At 44.9% G+C, this 27,847-nt stretch overlaps 1 protein-coding gene across 1 annotated transcript in view; it reads left to right on the top strand.

Moving 5' to 3' along the window:
* LOC119394421 (cubilin) overlaps window positions 1-27,847 on the top strand; it is a 230,161-nt gene that overhangs the window by 188,617 nt on the left and 13,697 nt on the right. Inside the window, exons 53-61 of the mRNA XM_037661722.2 lie at window positions 1,677-1,890; window positions 4,976-5,163; window positions 7,626-7,791; window positions 9,922-10,077; window positions 10,999-11,190; window positions 12,252-12,626; window positions 15,556-15,770; window positions 17,082-17,247; window positions 23,034-23,284. Of these exons, the coding sequence (XP_037517650.1) occupies window positions 1,677-1,890; window positions 4,976-5,163; window positions 7,626-7,791; window positions 9,922-10,077; window positions 10,999-11,190; window positions 12,252-12,626; window positions 15,556-15,770; window positions 17,082-17,247; window positions 23,034-23,284 (1,923 nt within the window). The remainder of the gene's footprint in view (window positions 1-1,676; window positions 1,891-4,975; window positions 5,164-7,625; window positions 7,792-9,921; window positions 10,078-10,998; window positions 11,191-12,251; window positions 12,627-15,555; window positions 15,771-17,081; window positions 17,248-23,033; window positions 23,285-27,847) is intronic.

The following is a 27,847-nucleotide window of genomic DNA, read 5'->3' as shown; positions in this document are numbered from 1 at the left end:
AGCATTTCACCTCCATCGAAATGCGACCGCCGCGGCCGGGATCGAACCCGTGACTTTCGGGTCAGCAGCCGAGCACCATAACCACTGCTCCACCGCGGCGGACCATTCCGTCTCTCTCATTTGTGTCGAGAGTTGTGAAAGCTTCATGATGTCAAAATGACGTTACGAAAGAAGAACAGGAAAGAGGGGGCGCGGTGCTCGCCGAACTCCAGTCAATCAGTGGCAGCCGAAATGGACAGTCGACTAGGGGCCAACATCGAGAATAACTTCCCAGATACAGTGAACTCTAGAAGCGTTCACTGTGCCCCAGCCATAAAGAATGAAATAGGGGCATGCTGGGAATTGTGACCAAAGCATGAAGCACAAGGGGGAGCGGCGTCGAAGGAGGTCGGCATGTGGACGCTATATATATGCGCGCGTGCTCGTCAATGTTTTTTTTTTTCCATGTGCCCACCACAAAAATGAAATTAAACAGGAGCTTTGTGACACGAACCCGAGGAGGTAGCGGCTTTATAGGACGTTGTCATGTAGACGCTAAGCGCGCTCCCCCCTAATTTTTTTTCAAGGTTGAATTGCAACCTCCAAGGTTGAATTGCAAGGTTGAGGCGCATTTTGTTCCTCTCATTTGTGTCGGGAGTTGTGAAAGCTTCGTGACGTCAAAATCAGAAAAGAACTGGAAACAGAGGGCGCGTTGCTCGCCGAGCTCCCGCCAATCAGCGGCGGCTGGACAGTCCATTACACGGACACACCGAGGAGAGCTCCCCCGGTGATGTGTTGTATTTTATTTCCACATTCCTCTCATATTAAAAGAAAAGACAAACGGTGGCGCGCCACTATTATAGCGCGGCAGCGGCGGCGGCGCGAGCGGCGTGAGCAAAAACAGGCGGCGGCGGCGGCGAACAGCTCTAATTGCATGTCAGTGACCTATAGCCTTGCACGTATTGTTTAACATAAGTTTAACCTCCTGTATAAATACCCCACCCCCACCCCCACCCCGCCCCGAAGGCCTGGTTGTTTTTTTGGGGGGGCAAAGGTGGCAACTATACTTATCGTATACCACTACGGTGTCTCTCATAATCATATCGGGGTTTTAGGACGTTAAAACCCAGATATTATTATTATTATTATTATTATTATTATTATTATTATTATTATTATTATTATTATTATTATTATTATTATTATTATTAATGTTCCCGCTCACCATTCCTCAATAATGTGACGAATATATCTGTAGACGCGTCGCAGTTGCATGAAAAGTTGCATTTATGTTGTATTTATAAGAAACATATTTTTATTCTGCTGAATTCATTGTATTTCGACAATTGGCCATGCTTACTCGTGAAATCATTCTCTGAATATGCGCGCAAAAGCAGTCGTTTGAGCAAAACGCGTCTGTAAGCGGTTGCTGCCACGTACAGGGGCAGCCACGCTGTCAAACTGCCGATTTCGGCAGGTTTTCGTTGCTACTGGTTTTTTTTTTTAAGTTTTTCCGAGGAGATTTTATTTAGCTCACTACAATTCATTAAAGCGCTTTCGAAGCACTGTCTATAAGCCACAATATAATCTCTTTCTCCACGAAATAACAGGTTACATGTATCAGGTAGAAGCAAATCTAGACCATTTACCGATAAACAAACAAAAAACAACAACTACGTGATGTCAATCATGCGCAGCTAAACTTCAGCAGCTTCTCCCTGGAGGAAAACTGCAGCCTGGACTGGTTGGACGTGAAGAGCGGCAGCAACGGACTGGCGCCCAGCGTGAACCAGTACTGCGGACAGCGCAGCCCCACTTCTCTCATCGGCACCTCGTTCATGCTCATATTCCATTCGGACTCAGTGGGCACAGCCAAAGGCTTCAACATCAGTGTCAGCGCAGTCGGCCTCGGTGAGAGATTTAGAGCTTAAAATTAAATTTGGTTCTGGCGTTTTACGTACCAAAAGTACATCAACATGACGCACCATAGTGGGGCACTCCGAACTATTTTGAACCACATGTGGTTACTTAACGTGCACATAAATACGCGTGTGTTCTCGCATTTCGATTTCATGGAGATGCGACCAGCTTGGCCAGGAATTGAACCCATGTCCATGAGGTTAGCAGCGCTAAATTTTAGCCGCCAAGCTGCTACGACAGTGACTCTAACATTGCGCAGAAACTGAGGTGCCTATTGGACAGAGCTTCTCCGCAAGTAAGAGCTGAAAGCGTCGACGACGGGTTTCGTTCTTGGAGTATGCTGTCGCAGTCTTGCTTTTTTTTCAGCACGATTCTTTCTTCATTCGTCTTTGTAAGACCATGACGTTCATTGTTCATGCATTCGCTGTGCTGTTCAACTAAAGGACGTTAGCACTTTTTTCGTTTTTTCCTGATTTCATAATTTTGCTGAACTGGTATGATTCTGGCCAGAAATGGAGCCTCTGAGTACCCCTTTCATCATTAGTGGTGACTTGCTCTCCGGTTTACGAAACGTCCCAACCGTTTCTCGCACGCGCCATTGTGAATGCCTCAATTATTATATAGTCTATCGCGGAAAAAAGTGCTAGACGTACGGCTTTCAATATGGAGTTCTTGTTCACTCTCTGTGACTCGCAAAATGCTCCCTCATTTTCCTCCCCACAATAAGACGGATCAGTGAGTTAGGTTAAGTATTCAACTTTATTAGTATTCAACTTTATTTAGCGATAGCTTCATGTGAAAGTTCTCGTTCAAATCCTCACTGCAGTGGAAAACCACTGGACCGCGAGTACTTGTAGAAAAAAAAAAACAATTTAGGAGAGGCTAGGAAGCACACTAAAGGGGAACTAAGCAACGCCACAGACAATAGGGAAGTATATAGCAGTCATACAATTTCATGTAAGGCTCTCTCTCTTCTAAACGAAACTGAAAGTCAGGTTAATTATGAATGCTCCTCGCGCGCATTTAAAGAGCAAATTAGGTCTAGTCTATGTTCTAATAACGACAGAACTCCATTTTTATTGTTATTTTTTCACTATTTGAGTCAATTTGTTGAAAGTGTCGTATATTGAGCGCGTATTTCGTTTTTCTCATATATAAGTACAGGGTTTCTTAGATACGGTTTAAGTGTGTGTTGACTGTGCGTGTATGGTTTCAGTGGTCACAGTGCTTTGTGTATCCTTATTTTTGCGCAGGTATGGTTAGAACTTGTGTACAACCGTGTTGTATTGTACGCGGTGGACGGTAGCATTGTCAGGCACATACGCCTTCAGTCCTTGCCTTCCTCTTGACTTGTTAAAAATAAATAAAATGCATTAAATTCAAAAATTCACTTCAAAGTGATAAGAGCGGTAACTGCAGGGAAAGCTATTGCCAGAGCTTTCCGTCTTTCTTCTAACCTCATAATTTACAAGGCTTTTCCTCCAGACATACATGAACAAAATTATGATGACTATAATAATAATGTGATGATGATGATGACAGTGAACTTTGAAAAAGACTCCTTTGAAACAGGGTGGCAACCGGCACCAACTAACTAGTAGTGCGATTGCCTGTAGTGTGATAGCGAGTAGAAGTGGATGGCAACGCCATGCTTTGGTAGAACTAGCTACTCAGATTTGATTTTACTGAACCCGACTTTCGGTTCTAAGAGATTTCAGAGTCTACCCGAAAGCACTGGAGTAGAAAGGTAACTCTCAATCAATTTTGCGGCGTAGTATAGTCACTGTGTAGCCTAGTGACCTCTTCACGGCAATGGCGGAAGGCTGAGTTCAGGCCAGTTTGTGTATACGGTAGTGATGCAGAACTATCGAGGGGACTATTGATACTATCGATAGCGGAGTCACTATCGAACTATCGATGGTGAAAAATACTATCGATAGCGCTATCGATAGTAAAAAATTCGATGGTACTATCGATAGTATAAAATCAGCACCGCCGACTAACTGCAGAATAAACTTGGTTCCCCGCGCGCGTGGTACATAGTGGAGCCGGAGAAGCAGGCTGAAGGGCAAGAAAGTTGACATGCTTGTGTTCTTCACCAGAGTGCTTTGCTGATACATGATCATAAGTCAAACTGTTCAGCTGTAGCGGAAAGGAAGCCTTTACATGTGGTGGAACTGCGCGGCTTCAAATTGATATTGCATTTTATGATTTCAAAATAAAAAAATAGCAAGAAAAATAATTGTAAGGTGTAACTGGTTGCTTTTGGATACGAATTTATTGATGGATATATTCCACCATTTTTACTGCGGAAATAATTAATTTCTCTGCCAAAAATTGCTCATAAATTAAGCGAAGCTGGTAGTAGGCTATCGCAAATATTTTGGCAATACTGCCGGCCAGCAACCGCATCATTACTCACACCACTATCGATAGTATTGTCACGTAGTTGTGACGGTGAATAATGCTGCCGCAAGACTGGGAAATACGGAGCTCTTCATTTGGGCGAACTTGTGCCCAGAAAAGCAAAACTCAAAATACAAGCGATACATGCTGCGCACTGACAGCGGCGGGACCAGTCGTCAGCCGTTGAGTAACCTGATCATCGGTGGAACGCGTCGTCCTTTATACATCAATCATCAAACCTTCCAGCGTTATCGCTGGTGCTCGCGTAAACTATCAAATAAACTTGACTATTCGCGTCTGGCGCGTAATCTTAACAGAATGATCTGAAACAATTTGAAGCTTCACAAACATTACGGCGCGGTCTACGTCAAACGTTTCTAACAGTCTTTGTGGGTGAAACCCGAATACGTCAAAACAAAGCGATAAACACGCGTGGCAATAATATCGCTCTAGTAATATTAACGCTGGTACTACCGATAGCACTATCGATAGTTTGTCGATAATAGCACTATCTATAGTTTGTTTACAATATCGATAGTTTCAAAAAATAAACTATCGTCAATTTACCGATAGTTCTGCATCACTAGTATACGGCAGACAGTATGTGGCCCGTACGCATCCATTTGCCATTTGAAAGAAAACACAAACATATGACTCAACTCTATCGCAGCGTGCGGCGGCCTGGTGCACGGCCGAGGTGAGCAGTCCCTGCAGTCGCCCAACTATCCGAACCGGTACCCGGCCAACACCGAGTGCGACTGGACAGTGGACGTCCAGAAGGGATACCGGGCACTGCTTGCCTTCCGGGGCCGCTTCGACATCGAGGCCAGCACTAACTGCATCGCCGACTACGTCAAGGTGCAAAGCACTAAGCATAGATACACGTCCGCCTCTTCATTTTTATAATAAATACGGCGTCTAGACAGCATCCTTGTGCAGCTGATTTGTAGTTAACATTAACATCCCGAGCTTGTATTAGACGCGTTAAAGGGGCCCCGCAACACTTTTCGAGGTAATCATCGAATGACTTCGTTAAGTAGTTTATTGCCACAAAAATCGACTGCCGCCAAATATTTTAGAATTCGTTAAGTACGAGTGGAGCTACAGTCGCACGTTTTAAACATTTTCTCCCTCCGTTCGTACCAGAGAGCGCACGGAAAGCTACGCGCAGGGAAGGGGGGGGGGGGGGAGTGTATGACAAGGTGGCAAGAAGCAACGTATCGTCGGGGCGCGTCATGACCTTGAGCACTTTCTTTTCTTTTGTTTATTTAAAGTGCGGTTTAGCTTCATTGTGATCGCGGGCGCGCTAGTGTAATTCTATTATGTGTGTAATTATAGCACTACAGAGTCCTGCGCGGGCACCTAGCGGCATCCGGCGGCGGCTGCGTCAACTGTGCAGCTCACGATGCTCAAATAAGCCAATGGCCGTGCACTTTGGGTTTATGACGCAGTGATTTGGGTTTATGGCATCACTTGTAGAAAGAAAAGGGAACGATTTCTGGCTGACTTTCAGAGCTAATTGTAAATTCGAGGCCGAGTGTCGCGCTGTAATATTTGGCTCGCGTGTTCTCAGGAGCCTCGACTACCGATCGGCAGCGTTTTCAGACCATGCTCAAAAAGTGTTGCAGGGGCCTTTTATAGTGCAGGAAAACGGTTGCCTGTTAGAGCGATGGAACGCGCTGTCAATATAAGGTAACACAACGGATGACAGAAAATAATCAAGCGGCGTAATTAGATTAGAATACTCGCACGATGGCAGAAAGTTCGTCAGAGCCGTTAGGCTGAGCCCTTCTACATGCAAGGCTTTTTTCTTCAAACGGCGTTGGCTTAAGCTCTATGAAGCGAATACTGGAATAAATCCGCTAAACAACTTATTTGCAGCATGCAAATGGTGACGCAGGATTTAATTGCGAATGTACAGAATATTGGTACGATAGATACAGATACTTTTAACCACGCTTCTCCTGGTTTACCGGTGCACTGATAGATGTCACATCATCTCATATATTTGCTTCAAGCACCCAAGAGAGTAGTGCTATGTTGACAATATTTCCTTGGGTTTTTTGACTCCTATAGGTGGCCACATTACCAGTTTACATGACAGTGGAAGCGTGAAATTGATTCAATCAGTGACACCAACTTTATGGAACACGACAGTCCCATAGCAATTTTCATATCCGGAAATTTCGCATCACGGCTAGGAAACGCAGGGTTTGTTGTTTCGCAGACTACGTCGACTACGTCGCTCAGTATGTCCACAATCGCTTTGGTTGGCTCCATATTTGCGCCGCCGTAGCTACAAGCGGAGCTACTCTTCAAGGCTCGAATAATGTGTGTCGCTTCTTTGGATACAAAAGGACGAAGATATTTTGTGTTCTGCAAACTGGCGTTTATATCCTTCTCAAAGTATTCACTGTCTTGCGAGTCAAAGAACCCAAATCATAAACAGTAATGTTCCAATGCTTCTGCGAGGGATTTACCGCTTCGGACTCGATCCCTGTGCTTTAGTTCCCGGGAAACGCTGTTTTTATATGGGACGTTCTTTAGCGTACGCCAAGTTTTGTTAGGATCACAGAGAATGTTCGTAAGTTTGTTAACGTAGGAATCAAAGCGTAACTTTTAATGTCCACATTTAAGGTGTATCTAGATTGCTTATTAATAATTTATGCCTGTTAGTAATTGAACAAGTTCTCAGTTCCCCGAAATATTTATTTGTGTAAGATGGTCATCAACTCAATATAAACCCAAGGATGCAATAAATGTAAGAAAAATGTAAGAAGTAATATGCAGCTTTCCACTAACATGGGGAATGCAACATATTGGTAAAACCTCAAGAAGTATTAACTAAAAGTTTAAAGGAGCATGGATACGTTTCAATTAATCCACTTCGGTAACAGAGCCACACATTGTAACCAATGGTCATGTGGGCCTGAACTTGGAAAAACAGCAATCATGAAACAAATAAAGAACGCCAAAAATAGAGTAGTTTGTGGAGCTACAATCATGGCTTCTCTGTGTACAGAAAAGTGCGTTATTGCGCCATCGATAAGCTTGTCATCTGCACAAATTGAGGTAACGGCGGACGTGCAAAGGAATGATGTTCCAGAGTCTAGGCTAATGCATCCTGTCGCTTTCATGTCGACTTTGTCATCTATATTTGTGAACGGCGCATAGAAATAATACGGTTGAATGTTCCGTTTCAACCTGCTAACGCTTGTCCGTCTGAGTTCTTCTGCGTGATACTTGAAATGAGCGCGTACCAAAGTGGGAACATCAACCAACTGACCCTGTGTTCATCGCTTGACTGACAAAATATCCAGGTGTTCAACGAACGCCCGGACGGCCAGTGGGAGACACTCCCAGTGGGCAGCTACTGTGGCATCGAGGCGCCGGCGGCCATCGAGGCAACCACGCACCGTGCCCGCGTCCTCTTCCGCTCTAACGGAGATATACAAGCCGACGGTTTCCGCATGGTCGTCACCAAGGGCAAGTGCCTACGCTTTCCACCAATTGTCTCAATTAATGGGGCTATAATGTAAGAAACATAGCCAGTTCAAGTGGCTGATTACGTCTCTGAAGTATGAGTTTTCACTCTTCGCTACTCACTGTTTGCTTCTTATACTACCTTGGGCAAGATAAAGAAAAAGAGCGGGCTGCGCCATTTTGACACCTATTTGGACACTTCTAAATCTGCTCTTTGTCTAGTCACCGATTTTGCAAGTGCTTGTTTGAAACTCTTCAGTCAGTTATCGACCTCAATTAATTATTATTTATTACGTGCACTTGAAAGGAAGCAAAGCATAAGGCCCCTTTGGTAACTGTCCTTTCACAAAATGTGACCCTAGCACCAGAAATGCCACGAATGTTCTGACTGGTTAGGTTTGCGTCTCATTTAGGTGAGGCTCTTAGGCCTGGATTTCCCGCTATTTATTTACACCTTCCCGTTAATGCGAAACATTTGCGATATTAAGGCCAATCCGAACTTGTTTATTCGTTCTCCTGATTATTATTCTTTTCAGCGCACAGCAGGAGACTTCCGGGAATAGCCATTTTGAGCTTCACTCGCTTAGCTTTGTAGTTAGCATCGAGCGGGTCGCACTGCAAATGTACCGTATTCGACTTAGTGGATAAAAAAAGGGGGGGGGGGGGGGTAGGCGCGTTTACGACTGCTGCAATCATAGCAAAGGTTGAAGGTAATGTCATGTAGGTACTATTCCTTTCGCAAAATATAGCACCAATAAAGTTCATTATATGTTGATTGCGGTGATTTTATTATTAGTTTGTATTTCACAACTTCACATGATTGGGGAGTAGAGACTCCCTTCCGCCGTATTCGGAGATCGTCTTTGGAGATCTTAAAACTCCAATGAACTTCCTTCGCGCATGCGCGACCGTGTGACACCGAGCACATATTTTTCATAATAAACATGAAGGAGTTTAAAGCAGTTAACGGGGCCCTCATGAAAGGCGTATAAGCTGCTTGAAAAACATGCATTGCAGTATATTAATGACAAATTATCTGATTCGTTATTCTGTGTTGGCATAGTTCTGAGAATGTTGTGAAAGTAACATAATTTGTAACAGTTATTTCAACGTCCATAATGGTTTGTATTTCCTCTAGAATTTCTCGAATGACAATATTCCGAAAGCGCGAAAATATTGGTGAACGAGTCGAACTGTGTTCTTCAGTTTTTTTATTATTTTTTATTTTTTTATTGCTATGCTCCTGCTGTTCGACGCACCATTTCACGGAGAATGTACACCACTTTTCTATGACTGAAGGCGAACTAGAACCAAGGAGGTTTAAAAAAAATTACTAGAACCTCACCATCGTGCTTCTGCAATCGATACCATGGCGTCACGCTTGTAGATATTGCAGTCTATTGACGAGCCTGTGCCTTCAGCTTGGGAATGGCAAAACAATCCACAGCAACGCCTTAAAGCGTTACGCGCGTATGGCAACAGACGCGGTGTTTTAGCCATTTTCCGAAGCAGTTAAGAAATAAAGTATGGCTTTTCACGGAAATGTCAACTGATGTAAATATTTAGCCCTCATACAAATCCTAGTTTCGAGCAGTGTACTAACACGAAACCTCTAGGCAAAACTTGAGGTTTGAAATTAGTGCAGAGTAATATCTTGCAAGAATAGCCATTTCTGGTGCGGAAACTGAAAGCTACGCCATCTTTAGCATTTTATGGCAACGAAACGTGTATCGGCCCATACCTAGAACGCATGAAACCTCGGTGTGATCTTCGCATTAAACCAACGCTAAAGCTTCTTTTATAGGCTTTCTCGTTTGCATACCTCATTGCGATAACGGGCCCAAGGTGCGCACGTCGTCTGATTAGGCGTCGTTTCGAGGCTGCTTAGAGCAAAATTACAACATCGCCAACTCTACAGTATCGCCAACTTTGGTTCAGCGGCATACACTAAAACTCGCACATAAGAAATTTAACCAAACTGATATTCCGCGGCAGTCGGCTGTAAAGACAGGGTGACTGCCCTGAGGCTCTACTATCACCCTTCTTACTTTTCCGTGATTGCGTGACGGAAGTCGATGTGTTCAGTGTCATTGCCAACCTATCGAACATCTTGCGGCCACGTTTCTCCCACAGCCTGTGGCGACCGGTACGAAGAGGACGAGGGAGAGATCACCTCACCACGCTTCCCCGAAAACTACGCCAACAACCTGAACTGCTCCTACCTGATCGTGGTGCCGCAGGGAAGTCACCTGGAGCTCAGCTTCGACAGCGACAACTTCGAACTCGAGAGTGAGTCAGCATTTCATCGTTACTCAAGCAGTGCACAGTAATGCCGCCGCACTCTTCTTTTCTAATCGTGACAGTATGATTCCCGCGATGGCAGTGGTCCGATTCATCACCCCTACTCAGCTTTCCTATTGTGTTATCACCTGTTTAGAAGTTTTTATTTTTGTCATGCTTTTTACTAGGGCCATTCTTTTGGTTTGCCTACTATGTAGGTTTAGGGGGTTTAGATAGTTACTGAAGAATGTGTTAGAAATGGGAACGTCCTGGTACATGATCATACCCAGTAAAGCATCGAGCGAACACAGACGCAAGAAGAACATTTCAATTTGTCACCGTGTGTCGTATGTCCCTGTTTCTGCACAGGCCCTGCACCACTCAGTAGGAAGGGGATTACTAACAATCTTCGTGGACTTCTTGACCTTTTCTTCATCCCTTCATTGATGCTTTTTATGCGTTACATAATTGGGCCGTGACATAGGAGTTAAAGCATAAAAGAAAGTCAGTTTCGCCGCAAGACTGAAGCAATGAATGTGATAGCAACAAATTGGAATGTCCTTCGACGAAATAATAGCTGCTCACTTTTTTAGCAATCGTGGCCGCTGCAGATGATGGAGTGAACTTCGTGCGGTCTATGGCTACAACGCATACTTTGCGATGAAAGCAAGGCACGTACAATGCTCTCCACTCAAGAGATAAGCGCGCGAGCGCAGGCTGCCACGCCCTGTAGGTCAAAATAAGTAGCGCGGGCGCGCAGAGGCACTACGGCGAACTCCGGGCGGGGCGACGCCCTTGAAATGCGCTCTTTAGCCCTTTGCGCCATCTCTGCGCTGACTTCGACGGTAAAAAGCCGCCGAGAGCGTCTATATAATTGCTGTTGCAATAATAAATGCAACCGCCAAACTAGCATCCTGCTTTTCTGCGCAGATCATGACACTTGCAAGTACGACAATTTAACGCTGTACGCGGGCAATTCAACGTCATCGCCTGTGCTGGGAGGACCCTGGTGTGGCGTCGACGCGCCCGGTAACTACTCCGTCGCTTCTTCAGTGTTGGTGATGTTCCGCACCGACTGGAGCAGCAGCGGCAAGGGTTTCCGTCTACGATACCGCATCTCGCGTAAGTGTACAACAGTAACATATTGCTTTTTTTTTTGCTTTTTCGAAGTAAGGCATCTTGTAACGAGGCTAGATAACTACGTGTATAGGAGTACGTAAAGTTAACTGTCACTTTCAATGCCCTGCATTGTGAGAATATGCGATTTTTCATGCATAAGGTGTGTAAAACAAGCGCGATGGTAACACGCTATTGTACATAAAAAAAGACATATCTAAAATTTGCCTGCGTAAATCAAGTCTATCTACTTGCAATGAGTTGAAAGCTTTTTCTTGGCGCACTGTTTCGTACTTCCACGAAGCCTCGTCTCTAGACATGTGAACGTCACAAGAGCCTGGACGTCCAGCTAGATCGAATGTCGGAATTGTGGACGTTCGGGCTTGAAATACATTCCGTTTATGTCCTACATTCCGCCGTGGTTTGCCACTCAGTCTCATTGGATATTTCCTTTCGCTGCATTCTGACAACATTGTATTCAGTAAAGGTGTGAGGATTGCATTTTTCTTTAATGCTGCTCTAGGAAAGCACATCTAACTGGGGAATGGAGGACTCTCAAGAGCACCTAAGATTATCATAAAGGGGAATTGGCACGGGATCTATAGCGCACCCAAGGTGCTGTAGAGGAATCAAAGCTGAAACCAGGGCGGCGATTTGATTGAGGACGCCAAGGCGGCAGTTGCAACGTATATATATTTATGGAAGCTGGACCGAAAGTGCCAGTCCACAATTATTTTTTTCTCTAGATTATGGCATTTCTTAACCTTTAGTAGCCCAACATCTCTTCTTATGCCGAGGTTGGTAACGTTGCAGAGTTATCCATAGCTTTGTGAGTTTCATAATGAAGTTTTCAGTTAATTAGTGAAAACAATAAAGAAGTGTCAATTAGAAGATGATATAACGGCAAACCAACTGCGTAAAAATGATATCGACTACCTCATGAGTACAAAAGAAAAAGTGCTCACTATGAACTCAACCAGCCATCCCCTGTTAAACGTGCGCTTATTCTGCGTTTGGTTATTGGAATCAGCTGTGAAGGGGGCACTTGTTTTCACCTCTTATTCCAGATTGCGGCGGGAACCTGACCGCGGAGAGGGGCACCTTCAGCCTCTTGCCGACGATGGTGGACAGCGACAGTGGCACTTCTCGCTGCATCTGGCACATCTACGCGCCCGAGGGACGGGCTGTCGAGCTTCGGCTGCAGCTGGGGCCCGACCAGCACGCGACACACGGCACAGATTGCGCCGACGCATTCGTGGCCAGTCATGTGCGCGTGCTGGACGGTGACAGCGACCTCGCCCCGCCCATCGCCGTCTTCTGCGGGCGCCACGGGGGCCCGGACACCTTCAAGAGCACCGGACGCACCATGACCGTCGTGCTCGTTGTCAACCAGATGTATCTGGTCGGAACTGGATTCAGGGCCTCATACCGCTCCACGCTCGGTCAGTGACGCATCGCCCTATTCGAGTCTGGCCTGTTACTCTCCAAGAAAAATTTTAACAGTGCGGAAAAAACAGGAACGTACGAAGGGAGGCGATACTGACTTCGCCCGTTCGTATTCTTTCTGCGCTGTTAAATTCTTTCTTGACGAGGTATTACCAACTCGCCCAAACGCTCACTTTAATCTGTTACTCTTACCCTGTAAGCACGAAGTTGTCCTTGCGAATGTTTAGAAAGGCACAAAGTTAAATGTTTACTATCAAAGTTACAAATAGACTTACACCAAATCGAATGGATAGTCAGAATTCATTGTGCAATGCACCAGGCGAAGGTGTCATTCACTTTTAACCTCTACAGTCTAAACATTCGAGTGTTAATGGCTTACAAGGATCTCATTCCGCTAGTACTCGCAAATATATAAAGCGAAGACATCTAGAGCCGCCTTAATGTAGATCCTGCCTCGGCACTACATTGCAGCTGGCCCAGTGCAAAACGTGCGTGATTATTGATCCGTGCGAGCTTCTGAGAGGGCGACGCACAATTACCGAAGACGTGGTACAGGTACAGGTATTAAATGCGAAGCATTTCTTAGCGAACTTCTGCGACTTTGAGCGTATCTATCTATCTATCTATCTATCTATCTATCTATCTATCTATCTATCTATCTATCTATCTATCTATCTATCTATCTATCTATCTATCTATCTATCTAGCCGCCTACGACTTTGTGCTCTCCTGGCCGTTTCGTTAATCGGATGTATACCAAAATTGGTGTGTCATAACATGGCTTTATTACGAACATAAATGACAGGTCATATCATGAAAATCATGACACGCATGTCATGAACAGCATGATTTACATTCCGCGGCCTTTGGGCTCCCTGGCCGTTCCGTTAATTGGATGTGTACCAAAATTGGTGTGTCATAACATGGCCTTATCACGAACATAAATGACAGGTCATATCATGAAAATCATGACACGCATGTCATAAACAGCATGATTTACATTCCACGGCCTTTGGGCTCTTGCAGCCGTTCCGTTAATTTCATATATACCAAAATTGGTACGGCATGACAAGAGTGCATGACGAACATAATGACAGGTCCTAACATGCAAATCATGACGCGCATGTCATGTGCAGCATGATTTACATGACATGGTCTCGGGGCGCTCGCGGCCGTTTAAATGAAGGGATACATACGAAAACTGGTATGACGAGACATTTCTCTATGACGAACATAACTGACACGTGGCAGCATGAAAACCATGACATCCATGACATGTATGTCATGATTTACATGCCACGCTCATGGTGCATTCGCGTCCGTTTCGCTTGCGTGATATACACCAAAATTGGTGTTACGCGACACGACAGTATGACGAACGTAAGTGAGACGTGGTAGCATGAAAATCATGACATGCAAGTCATGTACGACCTGATTTACATGCCACGCTCATGATGCGCTAGCGGCAGTTTCAGCAGATTGATATACACCGAAATTGGTATTGCGCAATGTGACTGCATGAAGAACATGAATTACAGTTGGTAAGATGAAAACCATGACATGCATGTCATGTATGTCATGACCTAATTGCCACGCTCATGATGCATTCGCGGCCGCTTCGCTAGCTCGATGTACACCAAAATTGGTATTGCGCGAAGCGACTGTATGACGAAGGTAAATGAGAGGTGGAAACATGATAATCATGACATGCATGTCATGTACGACATGATTTACATGCCATGCTCATGGCGCACTCGTGGCCGTTTCGCTAGATTGATATGCATCAAAATTGGCATTGCGCGATGTGACTGTATGAAGAACATGAATAACAGGTGATAACATGAAAACTATGACATGCATGCCTTATATGTCATGACTTACATGCAACGCTCATGGTGCATTCTCGGCCGTTTCGATAGCTTGATATACACCCAAAACTGGTATTGCGCGATGAGACTGTATGATGAACATTAGTGACAGGTGGTAACATGAAAAACCATAATATTCATGTCATGTATGGCATGATTTACATGCTCTACTCACAGTGCACTCGCAGCCATTTCGCTCCTTTGATATACACCAAAATTGGTATTGGTATGACGAACATAAATGAGAGGTCTTAACATGCGAATCGTGTTATGCATGTCATGTACGGTATGATTTACATGCCACTGTCATGGTGCGCTTCCGGCCGTTTTGTTAATGTGATATATACCAAAATTGGTATGGCATGACACGAGTGCGTGATGAACATAAGCGACAGGTCATGCATTTATATACCAGAATATGCGTTTCGTTGGCATGGTGTACACTAGATTGTGCATGCATGCGTGCATGGCAAACATGCGATATATGGTGGACTAGATGCCATGGCATGATTGATTTCATTTGGCTCAAAGACAAACAAGGCGATGTATGCAGCTCTTTGCTGGCTGCTTCGCATTACATCGATTCCCACAGTGCGTGGTATCTGCCGAATTTTTTGTCTTTACAGTCACGCTTTCGTTCGCGCAAAGTGAACAAACTGTTAATTTGCCCGAACCTATCTTTATTGAAGCCATTATCTACTGAAGCTTCGTCTGTGTAACACGTATAGCTGCCTCCTCTTTACTAAGGTAATCAGTCTCTTGTACGCTAAAACAAATGAACGCTTCAGCGGTGGCGTGAGGCAGACGTTCAAACAAAGCGTCTTCTCTTCGCCGAGCGTTGCGTTCATCCTTGTTTGCGGAGATATATAGTGGAGCCGCAGGTACACAACTCAGAGCTCACTAGTTTTCGTGTCTTTCTTCATTCAAGCCTTGGCCCCTCTAAAAGGGCCTCTTCTGTTTCTAAATAAGGCTATAGAAGACACAGAAGTGTTTTCTATAGCATTTTCTATATGAAGGATTAATCTCTCTTGTGCTTCCTATACCGCATCGATTGCAGGAGAGAAGCAGGGCTGTGGCGGCACCTTTCGCCAGGAGTCCGGTGCGCTGGCCCCGCCCAGCCGAGACAGCTCGGGCAGCTACCCAGGCGGCCCTCTCAACTGTCTCTGGACAATCATTGCCCGCTCGGGCTACGGCCTCGAGCTGAACGTCACGGCTCTCAACCTGGGAAGCGGAACACTCCCTTGCAACGCCGCCAGCGCCAACATGCTGGAGGTACGATTCGGCCTCAAATCTCAAATGCATTGCAAATGGTCTGGTACAATATTAGGGACTGTTCAAAATGTTTCTTCTAGTGTCATTCGATCCGATAGAATTACCTTGCGTCATCCCTGCGATGTGGATTACACTGTTTACAAAGTTTAGTTAAGGCTCGTGGCCTGCAAGAACGTCAACAGCAATTTTGTTTATCAGTGTATATATCATAATCATCATCCAGCACCTGGAGTAGCATATCAGGCAAATAGCTAGGCTAACGTCTGCAGCATTTCATTAAAGCATTTATCTCTCTTTCTCGTCTTGTGGAAGTCCCTCGGTTGCAGCTGTCACAAGTCGACGCGGCCTTCGTCGTTTGATGCTCAAATAATGTGCTGGCTCAGTGACCGAATTCGAGCAGAAAAACCTCGTCTTCGATTTTCTGTGCTCATAACTAAGCGTTCTTTCGCCAGATAGATTGTAGGTTTGTTATTTAAAATATAGATCATTCGAGTACATTATCCTCACACAAGGCCCCTGCAGAAATATTGACATATACACCAAATCTTCTAATGCACCTTTCTGGGTACTACCGCAAGTATTTTTACGAAGGGCGACTAAGATTGAAGCGGGTGGAGATGGAAGTAAAAAAAAAAACAACTTGTGGTAGGCACCCTTTAATGATATTGTCAAAGTTTATGCGTACAGAACTGGCCACAGTAAAGACAGGTTAACTGAAATTAAAAAGACAGTAAAGACCCGCTTGTGACGTGAAAGTGGCATCTGTGACGCCATACCTGCTGATGGAGAAGGAAGTTTATTCGAGAAGAGCGCATGGGATTTTGATGTCGCGCTGTTGTTTGTGCATTCTCCTACGACGACTTGAAGGCAAAAGCCATTTCCTTCGTTTTATTTTTCTTTTCAATCGACTGTATTGACCCGACATCAGCCTCTCCCCACCGTTCCCTCCTCCCCTCCCATGAAGCTTTCTGTATCTCACGTGGTGTTGCATGGCCTCCGGGATCGGCTCTCCTTTGGCCAAGCGACGGTGTCATGGGATGACATCATCACTTTACGTCATCGATGACGTCATCATGAGGTCATCTGAGGAGACGTGACTTTTTGCATCTTTCGTGTTGACTCCGACAGTCACTTTTTCGCGTTTGATGAAGCATCTAAGGCTTTCACCACAATAAGTTGGCGTAATTATTTGCAGATGCGGTCGTCACTGCGCGATGTACGAATCGCGCTTGTCTTTTTGCAATGCCCGAACCTGGTGAGAGTGCGCGTAGCGTCAGCGGGTTAAAAGGCAACGATGCCTCGTTGGTGCAGGTGTGGGACTCCTTGGATGAGCACCAGGAACCACTGATGCGTTTGTGCGGTCAGCGACCACCCGAGGCACCGCTGCGTTCGGCCGGCAACACATTGCTTGTGCGTTTCGTAACCAAGGCCAAGGGAGAAGGACCAGGCTTTGCCGCCGCTTTCAAAGAACTGCCACGTGAGTGCACCTATGCATTACTAAGCAAGTCTTTTTTGACGCTATTGTGTCACTATCAGAAATGTGGACGTAGTGTCCTTGTATAAGTTTTGATTGTATTTATTGGAACCAACAACTTTTTTTAGCCGCCGTGGTGGCTCAACCGCTTGGTGCTTGGCTGCTGACCCGGAAGACGTGGGTTCGAACTCGAGCGTGGTTGTCGCATTTTGATGGAGACTAAATGCTACAGAGAGATGTACTGTGCGTTGTCAGTGCACGTAAAAGAACCTCAGGTGTTCGAAATTAACTGAAGCCCTCAACTACGCGTCTGTTATAGCCTGAGTCTCTTTGGGATATTAAACCCCATAAACCAAGTAATGGTTGCGACAACCTCACCTCGAAAGGGCACTGCTGAGTGAAGCCAAAATGACAGCATTTTATCATCTTTAGTACTTCTTGAAACGACGCAAAAATGAAAACATGCCAATGAAAGTGCAAAGGCGCGTTTATCTTTTGATCGAAGAGGGCTGTAGGCAAGACACGGAAGAACATAAGAAAACCACAAAGAGAAGCGGTCTTGCCATCTAAACTTATTATTGCGCATAATGAGAGTATAAACAGCCGAACAGCTATACGGGACAGCATAAAACATTAAAAAAATCTGTAAACCATGGGTGCTAGAGGCTTATTTTGGCAAGCTTCAACCTTAAGGATTTTTTCACCTCAAGGTTCCATCTTCAACTTCCTGTCGTTTTTTGGATCATAAAACATGTGACCGAAAAGCAAGAAGTTTGAACGTAAAACAGAAAATTCGCCGGCCTTTCCACTCTGCGAAGGTGATTGACTAGCGACGCGAACTACATTCATGACCATGTAGAAAAGGTGCAGTGGTTCGCCGCCCCGACGATCGGTACACCGTGTCTCGTTACTGGTGTTCGCGAAAGCCGTGGTGTGTGCACTCATGATACTGCGTGGCTGTTCGAGGTATATCTGGCGAAACGACAACTCCCGCGTACTCATCATACAGCAACGACATCGGTGTTGTGTCTTCGCTAGGGGCTGTGGCCAACTAATGAGCCTGCTTTTCGAGTCCGTCCACGCGCATCGTCGTACACTGCGGTGTGACTCACAGCGTGCATTACCCCGGCGAATTGAACCGGGTCGCTTGGATCTCCGACAATTGTCAACAAATGCCACCAAGCCCAATCACGGGGCATGCTTAGAACTTTCTAAGAATCTGGAGGCTGCCACCGCGCTTGCCCTCAGCGCCCCTACTGCGCTTCCGCTCCCGCGAACTTCGCAGACGAAGTGGAAGCGCAGGTCGCGCACTCACGTGAGCCAAATACGAGGTCTGAGTTTTTGCACACAGACGCCACAAACCCCAGGATCTTAGTCATATGCAGTTTCGATGTAAAATTATTGAGTGAACTTAAAGGTTCCTGGTTCGATCTCGGGCTTCGGCATAAAAAAAAACTTGGAGGACGCTTAAGCCTTGCTTTCAAGACTAGAACTCGATAGCGTAACCGGACCGTGTTCGTATCGCCTTCCCAATCGCTATCCTGGCTTCGCTTCTTGGTCGACACTTAAACCGTGCCCCAAGGAAAGCCAAAGTGCGGACGCCCTCCGGCTTTTATCTTTATTTGCATCTACCTCGAATTTTCGCTCACGGACAACGCTGATTTTTTGCTCACAACCAAAGACACCGCCGCCGGAGCCACCGCCGATACCGACGCCGGAATTTCTGCGAAACGAGCTCTTTAGCGCTGTCGCTTCAAAAATGTAAGACACAAGGGCCCGTAGACATAGATCTCGACGACGTCTTTACTGCGCAAGGGCTAGCCCGACTCCCCCTCCGTTTTCGTCTCGCACCTTCCCCAAGCTCGTGCCCCACTCCTTTATTCTCAACAAACAGTTCGAACGACACGGACGCACCAAGAACGACACAGAAGAGGACTGGGAGAGGGCTCTTAAAAGCCACGAGCTCTCAGTCCAGCTCTCGGCAGTCCAGGAGGCCTGCGAACGGGTGGAGGGCCACGGTCTTCCAGTACCGGCGTGGGCGCGGCCAGCAACTGCAGCGGACCCCCCTTCCGGGATTGTCTGATCGGGGTTCTCCAGGACCAAATAAAGTTCATTTCATCATCATCATCACCAAGAACGACACCATGCACGAGCGCTGACTAACAACACTGTCTTTATTACACCTCATCATATCAATACCAGTTGGTGTGGCTATTGTCGCACTTTTACGACTGCCATGTGATGGCATCATCATTGTCATGCGTCATTTGAGCAATATCCCGCTCAAGTATATCTTCATATTGTGTGTTATTATTACAGTATAATTGTTGCCTACGTGTGATGGATTTTCTGCTTTTAATAACGCTTTTAGGCTTGTATAACTGTGCTCCCCACTTACCCGGTGCCTTTTTGAAGAACTGTAAGATATACGTAAATAAATAAATAAATAAATAAATAAATAAATAAATAAATAAATAAATAAATAAATAAATAAATAAATAAATAAATAAGCATAGCCTGCTTCTCTGTTACAAAGAAACAGCCAACAGAATCTCCCAGTCTTGTGTCAACTGCTTCAGATATCATATTGCTACATGCATACTGCCGGCCCCTTGAACCATGCGCGTGTGCGCCAGACGAAGAGAAGGAAGATCTCTCTCTGCTCGGGCTCTTGGCTGAACCGGTCAGCGCTGCAACATGTCATAACAGAGATCTAGAAGTTATAATTACGAAGTTGCGTTGCCGAATTCCATCATTAAATTTTTATTTATATAGAGCCGGTTTGGCACCATCACCCCTCTGTTCTTATTGTAGGGAAGAGGAAACAATAGAACACTTTCTGATCTCATGTCAGAAGTTTTCTACATTACGAAAGACATCTCTGGAAACGCCGTTACGCATAATGGGATTAGAGTTGAGAACCTCAAATTTACTATCTCTAGGTGCACTTACCCTTGGGCACAGCAGCGGGAAAGTATGCGAGGCCATGCAAGAGTTCATAGAACAGTCAAAAAGATTTAAACAATAACCACAGTTCAAAAGTTCCATAGTTAACCAGAAGCAAAGTACAGCAAGATTCTTTTCTATATTTATGTATTTCTTATTTGATGAAAATTAATCCCACCCACCTTTTTCCTTCTTTTTTTGAAATTATTATTCTCACAAAATTAACTTGTAAAAAATCTTTCTGTTAAACAAAATAGGAAATTATTCTCATTACTAGTTTTTAAATAATTTTTTCTAAGCTACCCGATTCTATGTCAATCCCCCTGAGTGGGTGTGAGCCAGCTGTACAGGATCTACATCTACATCTACAGCGCTGCAACCACTCCTGTAAACATATCATGTAGATAGTCTACGGACTACAGTCTACCGAGTCGTCATTCACGTAACAATATAATGTAGGTGAAGAGACATTTAAAAGCTCATAAAAAAATTAGCGCAAAAGTTTATGTGATGATTGCTCGCTTTCTATTACCGATTTTGTAAATTTTCGCCAAGCACCTGTCGTCGAGGTTACACTATTTGCACGTGCAGGAGTTCGGGAGGTGTGTTAAATGCGCGAATATCATTAGCTGGAAATGTCAGTCGATATACCGCGCACTGGTAACAAGAACGTCATTAACACATGATCTTGTTCGCTGCGAACGACATAAAGCGCCGTGTGAAGTTGGTAACGCGTATATTAAAGTAATAGCACGTTGAAAGCATTACATTATCGAACGGCAGTTTTTTTTTCTTTTTTTTCTTGTATAGGCACATTCAGCATTTTGACCGCCCGTGTTCATGACGCCTTCGGTCACCCGGGTGCGTCTGGATATTATCACGTGGTCGTGACAGTGAAGAAGGTGGCAGTTAGACCATTGAAGACAAAACTTTTTGTTGGCCGAAAACTTGTGCCCAGGAAATGAAAGGTCAAAGTACAAGCACCACGCACTGTACACTAATAGCGGCGATCACAGTCGTCGGCAGTCGGTAACCTGCTCTTATCTGAAGTGCGTCGGCTTTCATACATACCTTATCGAATCTTCCAGAGTTATCGCTGGTGCTCTCTTTAGCTCTGGAATAAATTCGGTTACTCGTGTCCTGCGCGTAATCTCAACAGAAGAACCGTAAACAATCGCGAAGTTTCCAAGCGTTGCGGCGTGGCCTGCGGCGAGCGCTGCTAACAGTTTCTTTTGTGGCTGAAGGCCGATAACATTAAAATAAAAAAGTAAGCACGCATGACAATGTGATTCCGTCACGTGTGCGTGTGTGTTTTTTTAAATGCGAAGCATTTCTTAGCGAACTTCTGCGAGTTTGAGCGTATCTATCTATCTATCTATCTATCTATCTATCTATCTATCTATCTATCTATCTATCTATCTATCTATCTATCTATCTATCTATCTATCTATCTATCTATCTATCTATCTATCTATCTAGCCGCCTACGACTTTGTGCTCTCCTGGCCGTTTCGTTAATCGGATGTATACCAAAATTGGTATGGAATACCATGAGCGTATTACGAACATAAATGACAGGTTATAACATGAAAATCATGACATGCATGTCATGAACAGCATGATTTACATTCCACGGCCTTGGGGCTCTTGCGGCCATTCCGTTAATTTCATATATACCAAAACTGTTATGACGTGACAAGAGTGCATGGCGAACATAATGATAGGTCCTAACGTGCAAATCATGACACGCATGTCATGTGCGGCATGATTTACATGAAATGGTCTCGGGGCGCTCGCGGGCGTTTAAATGAATGGATATATACGAAAACTGGTATGACGAGACATTTCAACATGACGAACATAACTGACACGTGGTAACATGAAAATCATGACACGCGTGTCATGCACGTCATGATTTACATGCCACGCTCATGGCGCACTCGCGGCCGTTTCGCTAGGTTGATATACACCAAAATTGGTATTGCGCGATGTGACTGTATGAAGAACATGAATAACAGGTGGTAACATGAAAACCATGACATGCATATCATGTATGTCATGATTTACATGCCACGCTCATGGTGCATTCGCGCCCGTTTCGCTGGCTTGATATACACCAAAATTGGTATTGCGCGATGTGGCTCTATGAAGAACATGAATAACAGGTGGTAACATGAAAACCATGACATGCATGTCATGTATGTCATGATTTACATGCCACGCTCATGGAGCATTCGCGGCCGTTTCGCTAGGTTGATATACACCAAAATCGGTATTGCACGACGCGACTGTATGACGAACGTAAATTAGAGGTGGTAGCATGAAAATCATGACACGCGTGTCATGCACGACATAATTTACATGTCACGCTCATGACGCACTCGCGGCCGTTTCGCTAGGTTGATATACACCAAAATTAGTATTGCGCGGTGTGACTGTATGAAGAACATGAATAACAGGTGGTAACATGAAAACCATGACATGCATGTCATGATTTACATGCCACGCTCATGGTGCATTCGCGGCCGTTTCGCTGGCTTGATATACACCAAAATTGGTATTGCACGACGCGACTGTATGACGAACGTCAATTAGAGGTGGTAACATGAAAATCATGACACGCATGTCATGCACGACATAATTTACATGCCACGCTCATGACGCACTCGCGGCCATTTCGCTAGGTTGATATACACCAAAATTGGTATTGCGCGGTGTGACTGTATGAAGAACATGAATGACAGGTGGCAACATGAAAACCATGACGTGCATGTCGTGTATGTCATGATTTACATGCCACGCTCATGGTGGACTCGCGGCCATTTTTTTTTTTTCGTTTCACAGCGTTGTGCGGAGGCAGCGTCAACGTGAGCGGCGACTCGTGGCAGACCCTGCAGAGTCCAGGATACCCCAACGCGGCGCCAGCGAACGTCCGCTGCCTGTGGGTGCTTCGAGCCCAGGAACCGGTCATCCCCAGCGGTGCAGTGCAGGTGTTCGACACTGACGATGCTTTCCGTGACGTCACCATCCGCCTGAAAGAGATGCGCTTGCCGTGCGAGGACGGCGCGTACTTGGCTCTGATTACCACGCAGAAGGTGAGTGTAAAGCAAATCGGTGATTTATGGGCGCCATTTCTTTTCATTGTATGCGATCTTGTGTGATAGATAGATAGATAGATAGATAGATAGATAGATAGATAGATAGATAGATAGATAGATAGATAGATAGATAGATAGATAGATAGATAGATAGATAGATAGATAGATAGATAGATAGATAGATAGATAGATAGATAGATAGATAGATAGATAGATAGATAGATAGATAGATAGATAGATAGATAGATAGATAGATAGATAGATAGATAGATAGATAGATAGATAGATAGATAGATAGATAGATAGATAGATAGATAGATAGATAGATAGATAGATAGATAGATAGATAGATAGATAGATAGATAGATAGATAGATAGATAGATAGATAGATAGATAGATAGATAGATAGATAGATAGATAGATAGATAATCACCCTGGCAAATGTGATCTGCCGTTTCTTTAATGTTGTAGTCGTTACTGTGGAGGGAACCACACTTGTCCAAAAAGCGCTCTTGGCTGCCAGAGCAGCTGCCAGAGCTAAAGTTTCGGTATGCATGCTTTACTGTGGTAGCAATAGGGTCATTCCACGCCAAACGTCCCAGACATTGCGCTCGACCCTCTCCAAATGTATTGTAAAAAATTGTGGACGTTCATATCAGTGCACTATTTGCCCTCTGAAAGTATTCTTTGGAAAAAAAATTTTTCTTGTCTGTTACAGTGATTTGAATTTTGCCGTAGTGGGTGAAACATAGGTTGCGAAAAAATACTCTAAAAAATACAATACTTTACGGAACGCCTTAAATATGTGCTGTTTACTTGAAAAGGAATGGCACTAGTTTATTATCACCCATTGACGACCACTACTTTGTCTCACGATGTGCTTTGTGGTGAAGCAATGCTGCAATTCTGCGCCAATTTTGATTATTTTTTAAAAGTTCTACGAATATTACAGACAAAATAGGACTATATCACATGGCTGGATAGTTGGTAGTAAGCGTGTCAAAAAAGTATTGAAGTCGATGACCGAGTAGTTTCGAAGTGGAAAGGGCGCAAACATTGAAAAATGTGTGAAATGCTCCACGTTCAGGCATATGTAGAGTGGTGATGCAGTCCAAGTAAAAATGCACGCTTGGTCTCGTTGGGAAGAGTAAACAAAGGAGATTTATTTGTGAAAGTTTCATCGGAGTGTTTTTTGTTTTTGGCGAGAAACAAAAATTTATGTTGAGCGTTCGCGGCGTGCCTGGGCGCGGCCCCGTAAGTCCGCTTCACTGCGCCGCCACTGTTCCTTGGGGCAACGGAAGTATGCAGTGCCCATGCGGGTGGCACGATCATGTGTTGCTGTGAGTTTTCTCGTTTCGACACGCATTCTTCGGCTTTCCGCAGTGCCGCCGACGAAGTGTCAGGGAAAACGAGTGATGGTTCGTTTAAAATATATTATATAATAAAAGTGGCTAACAGGCACCGGGAATACACTTATAATTCTTTTTTATGGGCAGCTCGCTTGAATGTGACTCGCGCCATTCGTGCCTCGGAGCCGAATGGTGCTACGTATTCTTACGCTCGGATCTTCGGCAGAGGTGAACTTTGCTCCGGTGATCGCGTCGCCGAGCGAGCACGCGGCACTCGAAGGTTCGTCTTTCGGCCGCTTCCCTTGGCAGCGCGTAATAAGATAAACATTGCGAATGGTGAGTATACTGCTATCGTGTCATATTTTAGACGGAGAGCCTGTACAACGGAAACCGAAAGCGATAAATATAAAAAAGGACGAAGGCGGCTTCGTCCTTTTAAATGTCTATCGCCTTCGCTTAGTAATCGCAAGGCGATTACTAAGATGAAAGCATCGCATGCAGCGTGGCAGAAAGTTGAGCTCTCAGCAAGGTTTCAGTCTACAATCTCCCTCAAAGGTACGCGCACGTTTCACCTTTTCGTGCCATCATCACTGACCACTCTTAATGCCGGGCTCACCACCCCACCTACTCAGCAACACAGGGATTTCAAGTGGCGAAGAGTCCGAAGACCATACGTCGGCAACGGAAGTAAGAACTGCAACCTCCGCAGAGATCGAGAACACAACCCAAGCTCTGCACCTGTCGAACGTGTGCATGCAGTGACGTGGCAATGAAATCGTGCTCTGCTCCCACTACTAACCGGCAGCTTTTAGTGCCCTTCCGAAACATTCTGCCAGCCATATACACTGTTTGCAAGTTTTCAGCAACGTGAAAACTCACAGCAGCACACGATCGTGCCACCCGCGTGGGCGCTGCATACTTCCGTTGCCCCGAGGAACTGTGGCGGCGCAGTGAAGCGGACTTACGGGCCCGCGCCCAGGCACGCCGCGAACGCTCAACATAAATTTTTGTTTCTCGCCAAAAACGAAAAACACTCCGATGAAACTTTCACAAATACATTTCCTTTGTTTACTCTTCCCAACGAGACCAAGCGCGCATTTTTACTTGGACTGCATCACCACTCTACATGTGCCTGAACGTGGAGCATTTCACACATTTTTCAATGTTTGCGCCCCTTCCACTTCGAAACTACTCGGTCATCGGCTTCAATACTTTTTTGACACGCTTACTGCCAACTATCCAGCCATGTGATATAGTACTATTTTGTCTGTAACATTCGTAGAATTTCTAAAAATTAATCAAAATGGGCGCAGAATTGCAGCATTGCTTCACCACAAAGCACATCGTGAGACAAAGTAGTGGTCGTCAGTGGGTGATAATAAGATAGTGCCATTCCTTTTCAAGTAAACAGCAGATATTTAAGGCGTTCCGTAAAGTATTGTATTTTTTAGAGTATTTTTTCGCAACCTATGTTTCACCCACTACGGCAAAATTCAAATCACTGTAACAGACAAGAAAATTTTTTTTCCAAAATATACTTTCCGAGGGCAAATATTGCACTGATATGAACGTCCACAAATTTTTACAATACATTTGGAGAGGGTCGAGCGCAATGTCTGGGACGTTTGGCGTGGAATGACCCAATAGGGACATTCCACATGAATTGCTGCCGTCGTCGTCCGAATCACCGTGATGTTTCGAGTAAACGTCAAGTGCGTTAATACCTTGCCACGCATTACACTGTAAGCTATGTGCACGAAATAAGCTTGCGTGCGCGAGCCAAAAAGGGCAATGGCGTGATGCGCGTTGCGTTCACCCGTGTCTGATGAGGGCTGGGAGTATGGGGGTGCCCATGAGGGTTGAGAACGCATCAGGTGGGGAGAGTCTAGCTTTCTTTTCGTTCGAGTTTCTCTAGAAAAATCAAATGTGCTATCACGTCAGTACCACCAGATACAACCGCATATAACAGATAATACTCGGCCAAGCTCCATAGTGCAGTCTTTAGAGCTGTTTACCTCGAGGTTTAACCCATATATGTCCATACATATAGGACGCTTCTTTGATGCACTCTAACATCGCTATTTCTTTAGCTAATGACTAGCACCACCTACAGCACATCAAGCAGGCCTCATTCTCAACATGTGCAAGCCTAGACATTGCTCGCTTTTCATGCTGCCACCTGCCGACCGCTTTTTCCGGGAAAACGCGTGCTTTCCGTGAAAGACGTCATGGAGAGGAAGAAGTGCACGTGAAATGCCGACCGCTTTCTCCGGGCAGACGCGTGCTTTGTATGAAATACATCATGGTGAGGGAGAAGTGCAATGTCGGTGTACACGTGAAATGCTTCAAGGCTTACCCACGTAGCACACATAGTGCCCAGTGTCCTATATGTATAAGACGGCTTGAAAAACAGTGTTGCGTTTACCTGGAAGTAAATAAAGAACTTGTGCTTTCTTTTGAGGGTAGAAGCACATTTTTTGTGAAAGAAAAAATATTTGTTTTGTCTTTTTTTCTGAGTTTGGGCATATATGGGTTAACAGAATTCGTTGCGCAAGTCTGTTTGTTACTGTGAAGTGATAGTTACTGTAAATAATACGTACGATCATAGAGCATCGACGAATGAGAGACTAGTTATCGTCTCAGTTGTGCACATGTCACTCAAAGAATTAGAATAGCTCCACATCGAATGCACGTTTTTTTGTACTTTCTATGGAAACTCAAGGAAGCAACTTGGGATTCAGAACATCCAATGCGGATCATTCCGCCTAATTTTTATACCCCTGCGTGTGTCGCTTGCGCTAACCGTCATTTCATGAACTCTCGGTATTTCTCGCCTACTCAGTGCAGGGTGACAAACCACAGTTTAGAAAGGACAAGCCTATCCTAGCTTGTAAGGAATACCATTTTACGTAACAGCAGAGGCATGGATGTGAGCGACATTGCTTATGGCGTCATCTCATGGCCCTTTAGTTAAGCGAAGCATAGAGAAATTATTTTGCGCTGGTTGGCCAAGTTGGCCATAGTCTACCGCGCTGCTGGCATATAAAGCCAGCAGTGCGGTATTGCCGAATCTGTATAGAATGCTAATTTATATTCTTTTTTATTAAATCACTAGCACTTGTTTCAGAAATCGCCACCAAGTGCCGTTACCAGTGCTGCTACTACCGTACATGTCACCTGCATTCATATGCGCATTCCGTGAACAATATT

This window comes from Rhipicephalus sanguineus, chromosome 5 (genome assembly GCF_013339695.2).
Source record: "Rhipicephalus sanguineus isolate Rsan-2018 chromosome 5, BIME_Rsan_1.4, whole genome shotgun sequence".
Taxonomy (NCBI): Eukaryota; Metazoa; Arthropoda; class Arachnida; order Ixodida; family Ixodidae; genus Rhipicephalus; species Rhipicephalus sanguineus.
The sequence above is the reverse complement of the archived record's forward strand: the minus strand, read 5'-3'. Positions and strand labels throughout refer to the sequence as shown.